At 35.8% G+C, this 16,577-nt stretch overlaps 1 protein-coding gene and 1 pseudogene across 2 annotated transcripts in view; one reads left to right on the top strand and one right to left on the bottom strand.

Moving 5' to 3' along the window:
• The first annotated feature begins 9,412 nt into the window (after window positions 1-9,412).
• Window positions 9,413-9,982, top strand: LOC123237457 (annotated as a pseudogene).
• Window positions 9,983-12,782: 2,800 nt separating this feature from the next.
• SRSF6 (serine and arginine rich splicing factor 6) overlaps window positions 12,783-16,577 on the bottom strand; it is a 14,063-nt gene continuing 10,268 nt past the window's right edge. The window contains exons 2-6 of one of the 2 annotated variants that reach the window (XM_044664393.1): window positions 16,104-16,252; window positions 14,530-14,642; window positions 14,189-14,397; window positions 13,645-13,728; window positions 12,783-13,537 (exon numbers count right to left, since the gene is read on the bottom strand). In XM_044664393.1, coding sequence (XP_044520328.1) covers window positions 13,189-13,537; window positions 13,645-13,728; window positions 14,189-14,397; window positions 14,530-14,642; window positions 16,104-16,252 — 904 coding nt within the window. In that variant the 3' untranslated portion in view covers window positions 12,783-13,188. Of the gene's footprint in view, window positions 13,538-13,644; window positions 13,729-14,188; window positions 14,398-14,529; window positions 14,658-16,103; window positions 16,253-16,577 lie in introns of both variants that reach the window. The other variant, XM_044664392.1, reaches the window with a different exon arrangement.

The following is a 16,577-nucleotide window of genomic DNA, read 5'->3' as shown; positions in this document are numbered from 1 at the left end:
ACTGATACATTTAATAAATCTTTAATCTGATTAAAAAGAGAGCCAAAAAATCAACTCAATTAAATAGCAAATGAACAAGATGAAATATTAGCAAAACCAGAAGAAATAAAAAGAATAATCAGAACAGAATCAGCACAGTTATAAGCTAACAAAACTGAGAACGCTAATTGGAATAGAGGAAGAGCTTCAAAAATTCAAACTACCTGAACTATCAGCAAAGGAAATAGATGCTTATGGATTCACAGGAGAATTCTATCAAACTTTTAAGGATCAATTAGTACCCATATGTCACAATTTGTTCTCAAAAATTGAGAAAGAAAATTCCTTCCCAGAATCCTTTTATGAGACAAGTAGAATTTTAATACCTAAACCAGGGAAGGATAAAACATGGAAGGAAAATTGTAGACTAATAACATTAAAGAATATTGATTTAAAACCTTAAAAAAAATCTTGTCAGACTATAGCCAGATAAGACAAGAATTATAGACAAGAATTCATTCATTATGACCAAGTAAGATTTATAGCAATAATGCAAAGATGATTCAATATTAGTAAAATAATCAACATAATTAATCATATTCAAAATAAAAACATTCCAAACCATGTCAATGGATGCAGAAAAAGTTTTTTATAGTCTGATTTTTTTTATGCTAAAAACTTTACAAAATATAGGCACAGATGTTTCAAAATATATGTTTAAAACCCATCTATCTAAAACCAAAAGCAAGAACCAAATGTATTAGGGATATCTAGAATCTTTACCATCAATATGGGAATATAGCAAGAGTGCCCACTCTCCTCACTATTATCTGACATAGTTCTAGAAATGTAATAGCAATAAAAAAAGAGAAAATTAGGGGGCAGCTGGGTAGCTCAGTGGATTGAAAGTCAGGCCTAGAGAGGGAGGTCCTAGGTTCAAATTTGACCTCAGGCACTTCCCAGCTGTGTGACCCTGGGCAAGTCACTTGACCCCCATTGCCTACCCTTACCACTTTTCTGCCTTGGAGCCAATACACAGTATTGACTCCAAGACAGAAGGTAAGGGTTAAAAAAAAAAAGATAAGAAAAGAAAAGAAAAGAAAAGAGAAAATGAAAAACAAATGGGTAAATAATTGATCAAACTATTCCTATTTGCTGCTGATGTGATGGAATACTTGGAAAATCCTAGAGAATCAACAAAAATCTCATTTTATGCTTTTAAATTTAGTTTTAATTTTAGATAAGTTTTTATTGATATCTTCTGTTTCTTACATCATCACAATAATCCCCAGGAATGGAGTCTCGTTTACAGGAGCAAATGTACTAATTGAGACAATCTATGCCTTTAGTAACATTGTAGGCTACAAAATAAACACTCACAAATCAATTGCATTTATATTCAATAACAAAAACTAAGAAGCAAAAATAAAAAAGGAATTCTCATTCCTAATAAGTATAAAATACATAAAGTATCTAGGCTCAATCTATCAAAGTTTATAAAAGTCTTGTATAGATTCAATTACAAAGTGCTCCTTAAAGAAATAAACAACTTAAATAGTGGTAGGAATATTCAGTGCTAGAGGCTAGGCTGTGCCAATATAGTAAAAATGACAATGCTACCAAAGTTAATTTACATTTTAATAATGTCTCAATCAAATTACCACAGGGATACTTTATAGAACTTGATAAAACAATAACAAAATTCCACTTGGAAAATAAAAGATCTAGAATATCAAGAAAAATGCTGAAAAGAAACAGGTATAAAGGGAGAATAGCACTACTAGATCTGACATTATATTATAAAGTTGTAGTCATCAAAACTATCTAGCCTAGACCAGGAAGAATCTGAGATAACAGAACTCAATAATTCAGTATTTGATAAAATGGAAAACATAAATTACCTAGGAAAAAATTCCTCATAAACTACTAGGAAAATTGGAAAGCACTCTGATATAAATCAGGCTTATATCAACACCTTATAACATATTTCACAATAAATGTGATCTAAATGGATGTGACCTTTATATGAAAGATTAAACTATTAAAAAATTAGAAGATAAGCAGATCTTTGTGATGGAATACTACTGCTTTGTAAGAAATAATGAACAGATCAATTTTTTTTAATTTGGAAAGATCAATTTGAAATTATGAAGAGCAAATAGAACCAAGTGAACATTTTCTATAGCTACAGAATTAATATTTGAAGAATAACTTGTGAATGTCCACCTCTAGAGAAAGAGTTAATAAACAGAAAAAAGAGACAAAATATACACATTTTATTTTGTCAGGTGATGTCTTCTATGTGTGGGGAGGGAGGAAGGGGATGAGATATCTGGGAATTTTAATGTATCAACAAACAAATTAATTAATTAAAAAAAAGAAAAAAAGAGAAGCAGACCATATTCATCTCAAAGCTATGGGTAAAGGATGTATTTTTAACCAAATGAGACAGAGATAATCACAAAAACAAAATTAGATAACTTTGATAACATGAAACTGAAAAGTTTTTCCACAGAAAAGATTAATGCACCTGTGAAAAGGAAGTTGCCAAATAGAAAAAAAATTATATCAGAAAAGGAATTGTTATCCAAGATATATAAACAATTTTGTATATATGAATAAATATATTAAAAATAACCATTACCCAATAGATATGTGGTCAAGGATTTGAACAATTCTCAAAAGAAAAAATGAAAAGAATTAACAACCACATGAAATGCCTCAAATCACTAATAGTAAGAGAAACACAAACCATAACGACCCTGAGGTTTCATCATACACCCTGAAAATTGGCAAAGATGACAAAAAATGGCAATACTTAATGCTACAGGATTTATGGAAGGACAGGTTGGTGGAGTTGTGAAATGGAATGGCCATTCTGGAAGGCAATTTGGAATTATGCAAAGTGCCTAAAATTTCTATAGTCTTCGAACTCTTTGAATAAGAAAATCCCCAAATAAAGATAACATTACTTTTTGTACTAGCAAAGAACTAGGAAACAAAGTAAATGCCTATCAATTGTGGAATAGTTAAACAAAGTGTGGTATGTGAATATAATGGAATATTATTGTGCTGAAATTAAATATGTGATGAATATAGAGCACAGAAATATTTGTATGAACTGATACAGAGTGAAGTAAGCAAAGCCAAGAAACAATATATACATATATATATATATCTCATTAACTACAATAATGTAAATAGAAAGAACTATAAATTAAAAAGTAATGTAATGAAATTATATAGATTAAGCACATCTTCAGTGAAGAAACTGAGAAGGACATCTGCAAATTGCCCCTTAGTGGAGGTGGGAGATCCAGAGAGGTTTTCCTTCTTAAAAAATACTATTGTTATATAAGGTGATTCTGAGAGAGAATAGAAAATGATACTTGGGATAATTATTATGTCAGAAAGAGAAGAAGTTAATAAAATCTTTTTTTTAAATAAAAAGAAAACAAAATGGCTAAAATATAAATAACCTTTGATCCAGTGATTCCACAGTTGGGCACATACCCCAAGAGAGTTATATATATGTGTGTGTGTTGTTGTTTTTGTTCAGTTGTTTCAGTAGTGTCCAATTCTCATTGGGGTTTTCTCAGCAAAGATACTGGAGTGATTTTCCATTTCCTTTTCTTGCTCAGTGAGGAAATTGAGGCCCACAAGGTTAAGTGACTTGCCCAGGGACACATTGATAGTTAAGTATCTAAGACTGCATTTGAACTTGGGTCTTCTTGTCTCCAGGCCTAGCAGTCTATCTACTGGACCATATGCACACAAATGTATGTGTGTATACCAAAAAATTTACAGCAGCACATTTTGTGGTAGCAAAAAACTGAAAATAAAGTAGATATTATCATCAATTACTGAATGGCTAAATAAACTGATACATGAATGGAATGGGATGTTAATTGTACTGTGAGAAAAGGTGCTTGTGATGAATATAGAGAAACATGGAAAGTTTATATAAGTTGATGGAAAATTAAGTAGAATAAAGAAAAAACAGCTACATAAATAGATACAATAACTGTAACAAAGTAAAAGAAAAAAATAACCACAAACTGTTGAAACTTTCAATAAAGTTGAAAAAATTACAAAGGAAAAGCTTGACCCCCAAAGAAGGAATATGAGGAACGCTTCTTTCCACTTATATAGTAGTAGAGGTTTCCAGATGTGGATCATCGCATGTAATGTCAGATTTTTTTCAATAATTGGTTGGTCTTGCTGGAAATTTTTCTCTATTTTTCCTTTTTTTTTTTTTTTTTTTGTTTAAAGTAAAGGTGATGTAAGAGAGAAGGGAAAACTAGATGACTTAAAAACAAAAAGAATTCAAAAGATCTACCAAAATTATGTGCAACTGGTTAAAAACTCCAAAAGCTATTCAGTAGCTGTAGTCTTTCAATTTAATTGAACATAACATATATAAGCTTGCAAATTTAGTAATGTGTTTAATAAACCCAAAGACCCAAGTGGTAAGGACTCATCATTTGACAAAAACTGTTGGAAAAACTGATAAGTAGACTAGCAGAAACTTTTTATGGACAATTTTTCACAGTTTACCAGGATAAACTCAAAATGGGTATATAATTTAAACATAAATAGTGACTTCATAAGCAAATTATGAGAGGAAGGAAGAAATAACCTTTCAGACCAATGGACTTAGGAAGGGTTCATGACTAAGCAAGTGATGGAGACTATCACATAAAACAGGCAATTTTGATCACATAAAAGTTAAAAAGGTTTTGCACAAACAAATCCAAATATAGCTAGAATTAGGAAGGAAATAATTTTTTGGAAAAAACCCCCAACAAAACTTTACATTAAGTTTTTCTGATTAAGGACTCAATTCTAAGACATATAAGGCAAAGGCTCAAATGTATAAGATTAAGAGCCATTCTGAAATTGAAAAAGGGTTAAAGTTTATGTTTTAGCAGTTTTCAAAGGAAGAAATCATAAGCTATTCATACCCATATGAAAAAATACTACAAATCACTAATGGGGATGCAAATTAGAACAGCTCTGGTGGGGGTTTTACTCTCTCTCCCATCAGATCAGTAAAGTTGACAGAAGAGGAAAATGACAAATGTTGGAGTGGCTATGGAAAAATAGACTCAGATATACAAGACTGGTAGAGCTGTGCACTAGTTCAACTATTTTTGAAAGCAATTTGGAATTATGCTGCCAAAGTTACTAAAATGTACAAACCTTTTCACTCACTGATACAATCTATATCCTAGAGAACAAAGAAATAGGAAAAGGACCTATATATTAAAAAATGTTTATAGCAACTTTTTTTAAAACCCTTACCTTCCACCTTAGAATCAATACTGGGTATTGGTTGTAAGGCAGAAGAGCAGTAAGGGCTAGGCAATGGGGGTCAAGTGACTTGCCCAGGGTCACACAGCTGGGAAGTGTCTGAGGCCAGATTTGAACCCAGGACACCTCCTGTCTCTGGGCCTGGTTCTCAATACACTGAGCCACCTCGCTGGCCCTATAGCAACTTTTTTTATGATGGCAAAGAACTAGAAATTAAAAGGATGCCCGTCAATTGAAAAATGGCTGAACATGAATGTAATGGAATATTATTGTGATGTAAGAAATGATGAAAGAGACAGTTTCAGAGAAACCTGGTATTATCTGTATGCATTAATGCAGAGTGAAATGAGCAGAACCAGAAGACAATTTATAATACAACAATATTGTAAAGACAAACAACTTTGAAAGGATGAAGTACTCTGATCAACATTTAGCCCAAAAATGATTCCAAAGGACTGATAAATGCCAACCACTTTCTGGATTTGAGTGCAGATTGTGGCCAATGCAAAAATTTGTTTTACCCAAATATGAATGAATGTTACAAGGATTTTGTTGTTCTTGTCAAATAGGTAGGGAAGATGTGGGAGAGAAAATAAATGCTTGTTCATTAAAGTAAATAATTGGAAAGATAACAAATAAAAAAATTGGAAGCCTATGGGGTTCTGAAAAAGTCTATTTCCTTCTTGATTAAATCGTTCATGAATGCAAAATTTTGTGGAACTGAACTTGGGTTTAATGGAATTACTATTATTTTGATATAGTCTACCAGCTGAATAAAAAATTGTGACTTTTTTGTTCAATACTAAAAGTTTAAAATTAAAAAACTCATTACTCTGTGGAGTGGGTGGTACAGGCTGAAAATATAAGTATAGTCATCTGTTAAAAGCATGCATTTGAACTGCATGCTTGCCATGAATTCTGACAAAGGTAGATGCAGATTGTACTGAGAAGGTCGGATTCAATGACCTCTAAACATCCTTCTAGTTTTAAATCTGTGATTCTTATGAACAAGGATACTTAGAATGTTCAATAATGGGACTCAGAGTATAAAAAACATCTATAATTTCAAATATGTTGGTTAAAAGCCAACCATTTGAGTTTTAGGGCAGAGGAAGAAGAAGGGCTGAATTGGGCTATGGTTGGAAGGAACAAGACCCTAAACATAAATGATAAGGGACACAGGTTCTTTTAGTTTCAACAAGTTCTTGGGTTAGGCTCTCAGATATAAAACTAGTCCCTTTCACCTCTCATGAAGCAAAGGTAGTACAAAAAAAGGCATTTTCCTTTCCTCTTTTGCAAAAAAAAACCCCCAAACAACAAAAACCAGCTGGTTACTCAGTATCTTTTTTGGTTGTTTGCTGATACACTAATGACTACATGGTTTTCTAAGGCTGGGTAAGCTGTCTTATGATTTAACACATTTATTAAAGCTCTATCTCAATAACTCACATTATTATGGTGCTTTATGACTTACAAAGTATATCAACTTACTTGAGAAATAAATGTTGACATTTGAAAATAAAAAGTAGTTCTCAGGGGGCAGCTGGGTAGCTCAGTGGAGTGAGAGTCAGGCCTAGAGACAGGAGGTCCTAGGTTCAAACCCGGCCTCAGCCACTTCCCAGCTGTGTGACCCTGGGCAAGTCACTTGACCCCCATTGCCCACCCTTACCAATCTTCCACCTATGAGACAATACACCGAAGTACAAGGGTTTAAAAAAAAAAAAAAAAAAAAGTAGTTCTCAGCACAGAAAAAAAAAATCTTCTTTTATTTCTCAATATTAAGGTAGTTCCTTAATTCAATATTCACAAAACAAACTTACTTTAGTTTATTGAATCCAAATTTCCACTCATCAGTTTCACTCTACCCGCTTCTTACCAGTCTCAGGTACAAATAATTTTATCTTACTTGTTTTTAGTCAAACAAATCAAACATATTACATAGCTTAGGAATTAAAAAGGTTATTTGGCATATTTATATTTCCTGCTAATTTTAAATTAGTTAAATAAAATGTTTTATATTCTCTCTTCTCATTCTAATCAAATCAGGCTGCTTTTTATTACAGTATCCTTTTTTTTTTTTTTTTTTTGGGTGGGCCACTGGTTTGAAAAAGCTCCTATCAGATAAAATTCAAATGTTTAAGTATCTTCTTATATGCAATGTACTAGAAAATAAAAGGATGCAAAAAACAATACAAATTTCATTTTCTAAGAACTAATTTAAAGTGAAGATGTATACCAAAGTATGAGCTACAAAAGTGTGAGATGTTGGTATGGCTTCATAGGAGTTAGTACCTACTACCTCAAAGTACTCCTGTTTGGGGTAAAAGAGTTTTCATGCATGCCAGAGGACCAGTGAAGCTCAATGAATAGTCCAGTACAAGCACATGTGATGTATAGAAATAAATCTGGCAAGTTTTAGAGATGGAATGATTTGGAGGGTCTTGAATTTTGTCAAAGCTGTCTTTTTCTCATCCTGATTTACAAACAGAAAGAATCCCTTAAAGATATTCAACAGAAAACACCATTACCTCTATTATTTGCTGACAAAGTACTGTTATAAATTAAAAAAGAATACTCAGGCCAAATAATTGAGGAATACCAAGAGAGTTAATCTTAGCTGTTTTGGATACAGTTAAGAATGCCACCAAGACCATCATCCCAAGGTATGAGCTAATAGGAGCTTAGGCTACAGTAGTAGCAGATTTAGAGCTGAAAGGCCACTTAATCCAACTGATGTTAAAAATAGGGAAACTGAGGCCAGGGAGGTAAAAATGACTTGTCCAAAGGTAGGTCAAATTGTGGGATTTGAACCCAGGTCCTCTAACTCTATAAGCCCATTACATGAACAAAAGGCAGGATAAATCTAGTTTCCAGGCCAATTAATTTGAATCTTTAAAAGAAAGTAAGCCCAGGAGAGCTGGGCAAATTAAATTGCATGAAAATGTCTTTTACATGCTACCTTATAGGATTCTGAGGGCTCAAATGAAGTGCTTGAAGTGAGAGGGCTAGAATCTAAATATAAGAAACAATCGGGCAGCTCTTCTATTTCAGCATTTGCATTTGCAGGTATGGATAAATTCATATGATAAACTGACATTTAAAAGCAGATCGTGCAGGTCAATCAATCCTCAAACTCCACAGCTTAAACCCATTTCTTCCTGCCTTCTCTAAACTAAGAAACTGGTTTCTCTCTTGATTTTTAATAAGGTAATCAAATTACTCTGCCTTTTTGAAGCTAATCCACGCCAGTTTCCTATAATCATTCTTATTCCTCTCGCCTGGATATTCTCCATCATGCAGACCAACATGTATGATGGCGTGTTATTAGTGAAAACAATAGGACAGCAATTTTGTGACCTTTTAGACTGTACTTAGTTCAAATTCAGTGTGTAAAAAAATCAATTGCCTATGAAAAACAAGAATACCAGGGACATATGGGACAATTTTGTATGTATTGCTTACATTTGCAGCCTAACATTGCAGAGAAACAAAATGCACTGGTTTGACCTTAAAAAGTTATGCTTGCCCCTCCTTCCTTTCAGCCTTGGTTTAATTACAAGTTGGAAGGAGAATGGGGCCATTTTATTATGTTGGAAGGAATTTTTAAAATTAAAATCCCAAGTCCAGTGGTGTCCTGTGGAAATGGGGGCCACTAAACTGCTCATGAGGATTCTTGCTTGCCCTGTATTGATATGAAAACTACATATTAACATTGTTTTATTGTATTTTTGTTAAATATTTTCCTTTTGCATTTTATTGTAACTAGGTGCATTTGGGACCTTTTCAGTGGACTCTTGTGTTTGACACTTCAGAGCTAGTCCAATTCCCTTATCTTGTAAACTGAGAATCAAGAGATTAAAGTGGAGACCAATCCAGGTCCTCACAGAAATAACAAATCCATACTTATGACTTTAAGGAAGTAGGAAACTGGATCTCATTTACCTCAGCTTTCCCATTCTATTGTCTCTCAGTAAGCATTTTACAACAAAGTATGTAAACATTTATTCTTTGAGACCCATCAGTTCACTTAGTCCAAATCCCTCACCTTTCAGTTGACATTAAAATTTAACAGGCTTGGGATAGATGAGGAAGGACCGTCCTTTACTGGCTATCTCTAGAGATGTCCTCCCTTTCAGAATATGCCATACAAATGGCTCGCCCGAGTGCCTGAATATTTGGAGAAGCTGCTATCCCCAACGATTCCAAATCCATGAAAGTAGTGAAGTTGTTTAGTGAACAGCCTTTGGCCAAAAGGAAGGAGCTGTATGACTGGTATCCCCCTCACAACACCTATTTTGCTGTAATGAGGAAACTCCGTTTCTTTGGTTTTTACAGAGATGAACATCAAGATTTTAAGGAAGAGCAAAGTCGACTAAAGAAATTTTGTGGAAAAGGCAAGCCAAAAAAAGGAGAAGGGAAAAGATCAGCTGCAAAGAAATATTGAACCAATCAGTGACTGAGATGACTTCAAGGACAAACTCATATTTTTCCATTCTCAATAAGAATACAACTTTCCTAAATTGGTGGATTTTTGTACAAGAATCAACCCTCCCCTCCCCCTGCAATGGAGTCAAATCACGCTGAATTAGGATTGAATTCTTGAACACATTTTGGTCCTTAAGTTATTTTAGCTTTGATATTGTATGAAAATGCTATTATATTCTCAAAGAAATTATTCACATGTAATAATTTGCTAATTTTCTAGCAGAAAATAAGATCCTCATTAAATTAGCATCCCATGGTTGCTTCTTTGACCCAACTGGCCTTGTATGTATTCTATGTATCCAAATCTATATAAATTCTATGTATCAAAAAAAAAATTTAACAGGCTTGGGGAGTTAGACCTGGAGACTGGAGGTCCTGTGTTCAAATTTGACCTGATACTTCCTAGCTATGTGACCCTGAGCAAGTCACTTAACCCCAAATACCTAGCCCATACCAGTTTCCTGCTTTGGAACTGACGGTTTCAATTTTAAGAAAGATTTGAAAAAAGATTTACCAGGCTTCTAAGTTTTGTCTCAGGTGGTGGAACAGCACGCAGTTTACAAGATTGGTTTTGCACATTAACAATTTCTGAAGAAAAATTCCTTTAGCACCCACTATATTTACCACAAAATAAAAACATTTCAAATACTATTAAAAAAAACCCACTAATCTAATCAGAACCATTAAACAAGTAATGTGACCAGATAAATTCAATAAATGCAGTAGGCTTTGTAGTTACTGAAAAAATTTTTATTTAATAATACAGCTAAACAATTATCTATAGCCAAGGCAGTAGTCAACAATGTCCAAACATGCTAATATTGCTATATAGTGTAACTTAAATTTGAGAGTAAAGCCCAAATAAAGGACCACCTTGCCTTGGAAATTTTTAAAAGCCAATTTCATACCCCCAAAACTACTCTTAGCTTGAAAAAAAAAATGCTAGCCAAGTTCCTTAAAGAACAAATCCATGAAGGCCAAAGGTGAGCTATTTTATGGTTTTTATTTTAGCTTAGTGCCCAAGAAACAGTACACTTAACCATTTACTTCTGGTCACTAGTATGGGTAAAAATTGTAGATTGCTACTACTCTCTAATTTTATAGTACCTAGCTCTTCTATAAATGAAAAAGGACATCCTCTGTTGTAGTAAACATCTTAAAAAATTAACCAAAAGGTTACCAGAACAAGCTTGTTTTTTTTTTTATAACTTACAGGAAAATTTAGTTATCACAAAGTATCAATATTTTTGCACCTTATTGTGACTTGGCAACAAGTTAAATGACCTCTTATGATTTCTAATGCAGTTCCTTGAGGATGTGACTCCTAAAGTGAGGTTTTAAAAGCCCAACTCCTAGATCTTTAGACAACTGAATTGGACTGGTCATACTCTCCTAGTCACTGCCACTTTTTCAAATTAAGTTTGAGGCAATTTTTTGTCAGGTCTTTTAATATCAACCTTGCAAATTACTCCAATGTGATAAAAATGGATTTTAGGATTTTTAGACTTGAGATTTTCTTTTAATCTAGATCTAACACAAACTAGAAAGTAAAATAACTGCCCCATTACCTTATCTTGCTAGCAAGAGCTAGAATCTCGATGGTTCTTTTAACTACTTATTTGATTATCCCCATTTTACTTTGTATAAATTTGAAGTGAACCATTAAAAAAAAATGAAGTCCTAATGTTTGTCTACATTCATTTCTGCACTAGCGAACCTTTGTTCTTTGAACTCTTAGAAGCTACTGAGATCAGTATTCTGCTGACTCGTGAATATAGCCAAGGCTTCATGTATGAGTGCCAAAGTAATGAAAACTTTAAATGTAGACATACTAGAAATTATTAATTTCAAAATCCCTCCCTCACTCAATTAACAGATACCTGGCTACTCTCAAATTCTTGTCTTTGTACCAGAAAGTCAAGTATTTATGGGCATTTAAGATGTGAATACACTGAATTATAATCAAGTTATCATAAATGCAGTTTCATGTTAACTAGGAATGAAATTTAAGTTTGTAATGTCTGTAATTACCACTAAAAATAATTCAATTATATTTCATAAAATTTATAAGGAATTCTAATTGCATGTTATTAAACTTTCTCTTCTAAAGGGAGTGATTAGATGGGATTTTTCTTTACAACTTAATAAAATCAGAGGCAACATAGCTAAGCAAAGACAGCCAACTTGAAAGACAGGAACTGGCTGTGCAACCCTGGACATTGTCACTTAATCTTAGCATTCAAGAGAATCATCTAACACTAAGTTGCAAAGGTGCCTACCTATATCAATAGAGGAAGTTTCCTTATCTAGAAGTCCCTATTAACCAGTGAAAATAATAAGTCTAGTCACTATCCTCTAACTTAATAAGTGATTTTCTAACTAGTTTTACAAAACTAATTATTATTACTACCTCAGAGATAACCTCATGTTCAGACACCCCATTCTGAATAAAGAGGAAGACTAAGGAGTAGTTGCTGCTCCTCTTCGAGTTGCAAATTCTGCAACTAAATATTAAGATGTTAATGACACTGACCACTACCAGAAAATGGAGGTAATTAAGACAGTAATCCAAATATATTTGGAATGTCATTTACCTGGTGTACCAGCAAACCTCAAGTTAGAAAATTTCCATCTTTACCACATTTCCTCATTATGCAAGACTGCCTACAAAGACCTTTTGTTTCTAATGTGGAAAAAAACAAAACAGGAGTGGGAGGACTTACTTTAGCAAGTTTTAATTAATAACATGGAAATACAATGGTATACCAAATTGAATTTATTGCTGATTTGAGGTTTGCCTAATTTTACACTCAACCATACACAACACAGTTCGTATTTTTTCAAAAAAATAGATATGAGACAAAACTGCTCAAAAGCCATTTAATATTGACCTGTGGCTTTCATTCCCTCAGTAGCAAACCTTTAATACAACTCGTTTAACTTGAACATAATTGAAAAAAAAAAACCAAAACAAAACAAAACACACACACAAAAAAAAACAAAACAAAAAAACAAAACAAAAAAAAAAACTTGAGTCCTCTCTAAAGCTTTAAAAGTTTAAAGCTTTTTTGAGAGTTTAATACTTTAAAAAGAAAACTTCATTCAACAGCAGGTCCTGCTGAAATGCTTAAAAATCATAAGTAAGCCTAATCTCTACAAAAGTTATTACTGCTGAAATACTATAAAATCAAAGAGCTTAATTTCTACAAAAGGGGGGGGTCTTTGCTTGCTTTGTGTCACCATTTCTCTAGAGCCTCATTTTTCCCCATTAATTTTGCTTCCAAATCAAACCTTTATGCCCCTGGTTCAGGCTTTCTCCCGAGAAGAGGCCAACATTGGAAGTACTAACATCACAGAATTGCCTGGCAAGTAAGAAAGTGTTCCGTAAATGTGCAAAGGAGTTCAGGACTTTTAATCTCTTGAACTAGATCTTGACCGTGACCGAGATCTAGAGTGAGATACTGATGTAGCCCTTTTAACTGGAGGAGACTCAGATCGAGCCTTTGATGGTGGTGGAGGTTGTGGAGAATTGGAGTGAGATTGGCTTCTTGATCTTGATTTTGACTTTGTTTCTCCTTTTCCATTTTCTTTGGGAGATGGAGACCTGGACCTACTATGTGACTTCTCCGACTTTGCCTTGGATCTGCTACGAGATCTAGAGCCTCGATCAGACTTGGCCTTAGATTTGCTCTTTGATCTAGACTTCCTGCCTTTAGATCGGGAACGTGAATGATCTTTGCTTCGAGACCTAGATTTGGATCTTGAAAAGAGATAAAGTATAAAAATTTATCATATCATCTTATGATCATACCTTATACAGCTAGGGCTTAAAAACAAACATAAGCCAACTAACCAAAAAACCCTTACCTGGAACGACTTTTTGAGGCACTACGGGATCTACTTCTGCTGCTTCTTCGACTCCTACTTCGAGACCTTCGCCTAGACCTGGATCTAGAAATAGAAAGCAAGCAATATACTGTTTTTCACCTTCCAATATCACATGTATGTGCATACAATAAGCAATAAATGCTTTTCCATTCAATTATTCAATGTAACTTCACTTAGATTTTATTTTACATTAAAAATATCACTTAAGATTATTCCCCCAAAGCTTCACCATTAATTGTTTTGAAAATGTACTCTATTATGCATGTAAAACCTAGTTTCAGGCAGCCTTATCTATGCCATGACATTGCTCAGAGCTGGAAGGAATCAATATTCATTTAATCTAATGCTAACATTTTGCAGATGAAAAAAATTAAAGCCACAATGGACTTCACATAGCAAATAGGGCAGGGCATGAACCTTAGTTTTGATTAAAAAAAAATAGCACACTTTTACAGTTGAATATGAAACCCTAATTGATTGCATATGAAAGTTCATCTTAATGGTAACCAATAGTTTAAATTACCTAGATCTGCTTCCAGAATAGGATCTCCTATGGCTTGTCCGTGGTTTATCTTCAATTAGCCTTATGTTTCTGCCATTTATTTCTGTGCCATCCAATTTATCTAAAGCACGCTTCATGTCAGAATAGGAACGAAATTCAATTACACCTTCATTTGTTCGTTCTTTGTGAGCATCTGCATATGTTACTTCTCCAGCTTGTCTCATGAAATCCTATGTAGCAAGAAGAGTCAAGTTAGTTCCTGAAATCTAATACATGAAGGTTTAATTTTAAAGTAATTATTCCATGGAAAAAATACTTGTATCATAACCCTTTAGATTACTTTTAAAACCAACTACACATACCTTTAAATCTTGCCAACTGCAACGACTAGAAAGATTTTCTACAATCAGTCTGTATTCTGTACGAACAGGTGGTCCATATTTATCTCTGCCAGTGGCTCTTCGACTGCTGTATCCTCCTCCTCCACCACCTTTATCACATAAATGAATAGTCAGATGTTTCATAATGCTAAGAGCACAAAATGTTTTGAAAGTTAGTACAAACAAAGTAATTTATTTACTGGAGTAGGACTTTGCTTTTATCTTGCTAAACCTCCAACACATATGTGATTTGCCATACATTATATTAAGGGCAAGTCAAATAAACTAAAATCCTACTAAATTTCTCCTACAATCTGTTAGAAAGTGACTGCTCCTTTATTCAATTTACCTCGCTAAGTTTTATTTTACAGAACATTGTAAAATATAAAACTTAACTGATTACATGCATTTCTACATTTTACAAAAATGTTTACTAGTTACACTAAGTACTTACATCACAGTGTGAGGTTTTTGGTGGTGGTTTGGCCACAAAACACGCAAGGTAACAGTCACCTAGTTCAGATTAACCAGTTTTGTCTAACCCTTGGAATCCTCACCATCACCCTGCGTCTAATGGCAAAAGGCTGCTGTCGTCATGGCTTCCGGTAAGGTCAGCCAAAGGGTCATAGGGCAAGGGTCACACAATGTATGGAAAAGCCAAGGCCAATCAGGAAAGGCAGTCATCTTAGCCTCAGTGGACACAGCCTCAGCCCCATTGGTCACTTTCAAATTGAAACATCAAGGACTTGTTAAAAAGTTTGAATTCAACATGCAACAATTTCAACATTTAACATTTTAATTAAGTAGTAAATAACTACCACCTCCCCCCATAACATGCCCCAACCACACTTCAGTTACAGCACGACACTAGCTCTAATTCCCATCTGAATAAACTAAAGCAACATTAAGTTGGTTCTAGAGAAGCTAATTGTCAGTTGAAGTAGTCTCAACAGCTGCCCAGCACTACCACCTCCCCTAACCCCCCAACTTAAGATTCTCAAATTCTACTACTCTGAGGGGTATCTGCCTGTAGACATTTGCATCTAGGAATACTAAAATTCAGGGAGCGGAACCTCTGCGGGTGTTAACACCCCAATAATGGAACTGGTTCCAGTGGTGCCCTTTTGGGGGCAGCTCTGAGCTCTTACAAATTACCACAAGGCAAAATGCAGAGGTCCGTTTCTATAAGGCACCCGATCTCCTCAGGATCCCCCCACTCAAGATAATCCGAGGCTCCTCGGTAGGGAGGTTTCCTCGGTGCAAGAGCTAGGACAGAGTGCTCTGGGCCAGCCCCTCACCCCAAGGCACTTCTCCAATCTCTCTGGTCCCCACTGCCCTCGCCGCCCCTGCACGCAGCGCACCTGCCCTAGTAGACCCGGGTGACTAAGAGCGCCTGGCTCCTTTGTGCTGAGTCCCCGCCCCGCCACCCCTCCCCGCCAGGGGGAGCCACCGCGGTCTGCCTGAGCCTCACTACCGCCTACCTGCCTGCCCCTCCCCCCACATCTCCCCGCACTCCTATCCCCGAGGCGTCGCGGCACGCGCGGAACTGGACTCACTGCGGCTGCCGTAGCTATAGCCATCGCGGTCCCGGCGGGGGCCCCGGGCGTGCTCCACGATGACTCGTTCTCCGCACAAGTCCTTGCCGTTCAGCTCGTAAACGGCATCGTCCGCGTCGCGGGAGTCCTCGAACTCCACAAAGCCGTACCTGGACGAAGGGGGCGGGGACACCCGGCGGCAGTCAGGCCCTGGGCAACGCGCGCCAAGCCCCCTCCCCAGGCAGGCACGTGCAGCCCCGCCCCCCTCCGCCCCCTGTCAGTCGGGCGGCCGCCATTTTGAGAGCGAGCTCCGCCACGCGGCGGCGCGGACGCTCATTTCCACCCCCCCCACACACACTCCGCCCCACCTCACCCCAAGAGACACCGCGAGAGCCAGGGTACCCAGGCCGCGCGCTCACCCGTTTTTCAGGTCGACTTCCAGCAGGCGCCCGTAGCCACTGAAAAAACGCTGGATGTCTTTCTCGCGGACATGGT

Source organism: Gracilinanus agilis, chromosome 2 (genome assembly GCF_016433145.1).
Source record: "Gracilinanus agilis isolate LMUSP501 chromosome 2, AgileGrace, whole genome shotgun sequence".
In the NCBI taxonomy this organism is placed as follows: Eukaryota; Metazoa; Chordata; class Mammalia; order Didelphimorphia; family Didelphidae; genus Gracilinanus; species Gracilinanus agilis.
Note: the sequence above shows the minus strand (reverse complement) of the source record. Positions and strands in the feature narration are given on the sequence as shown.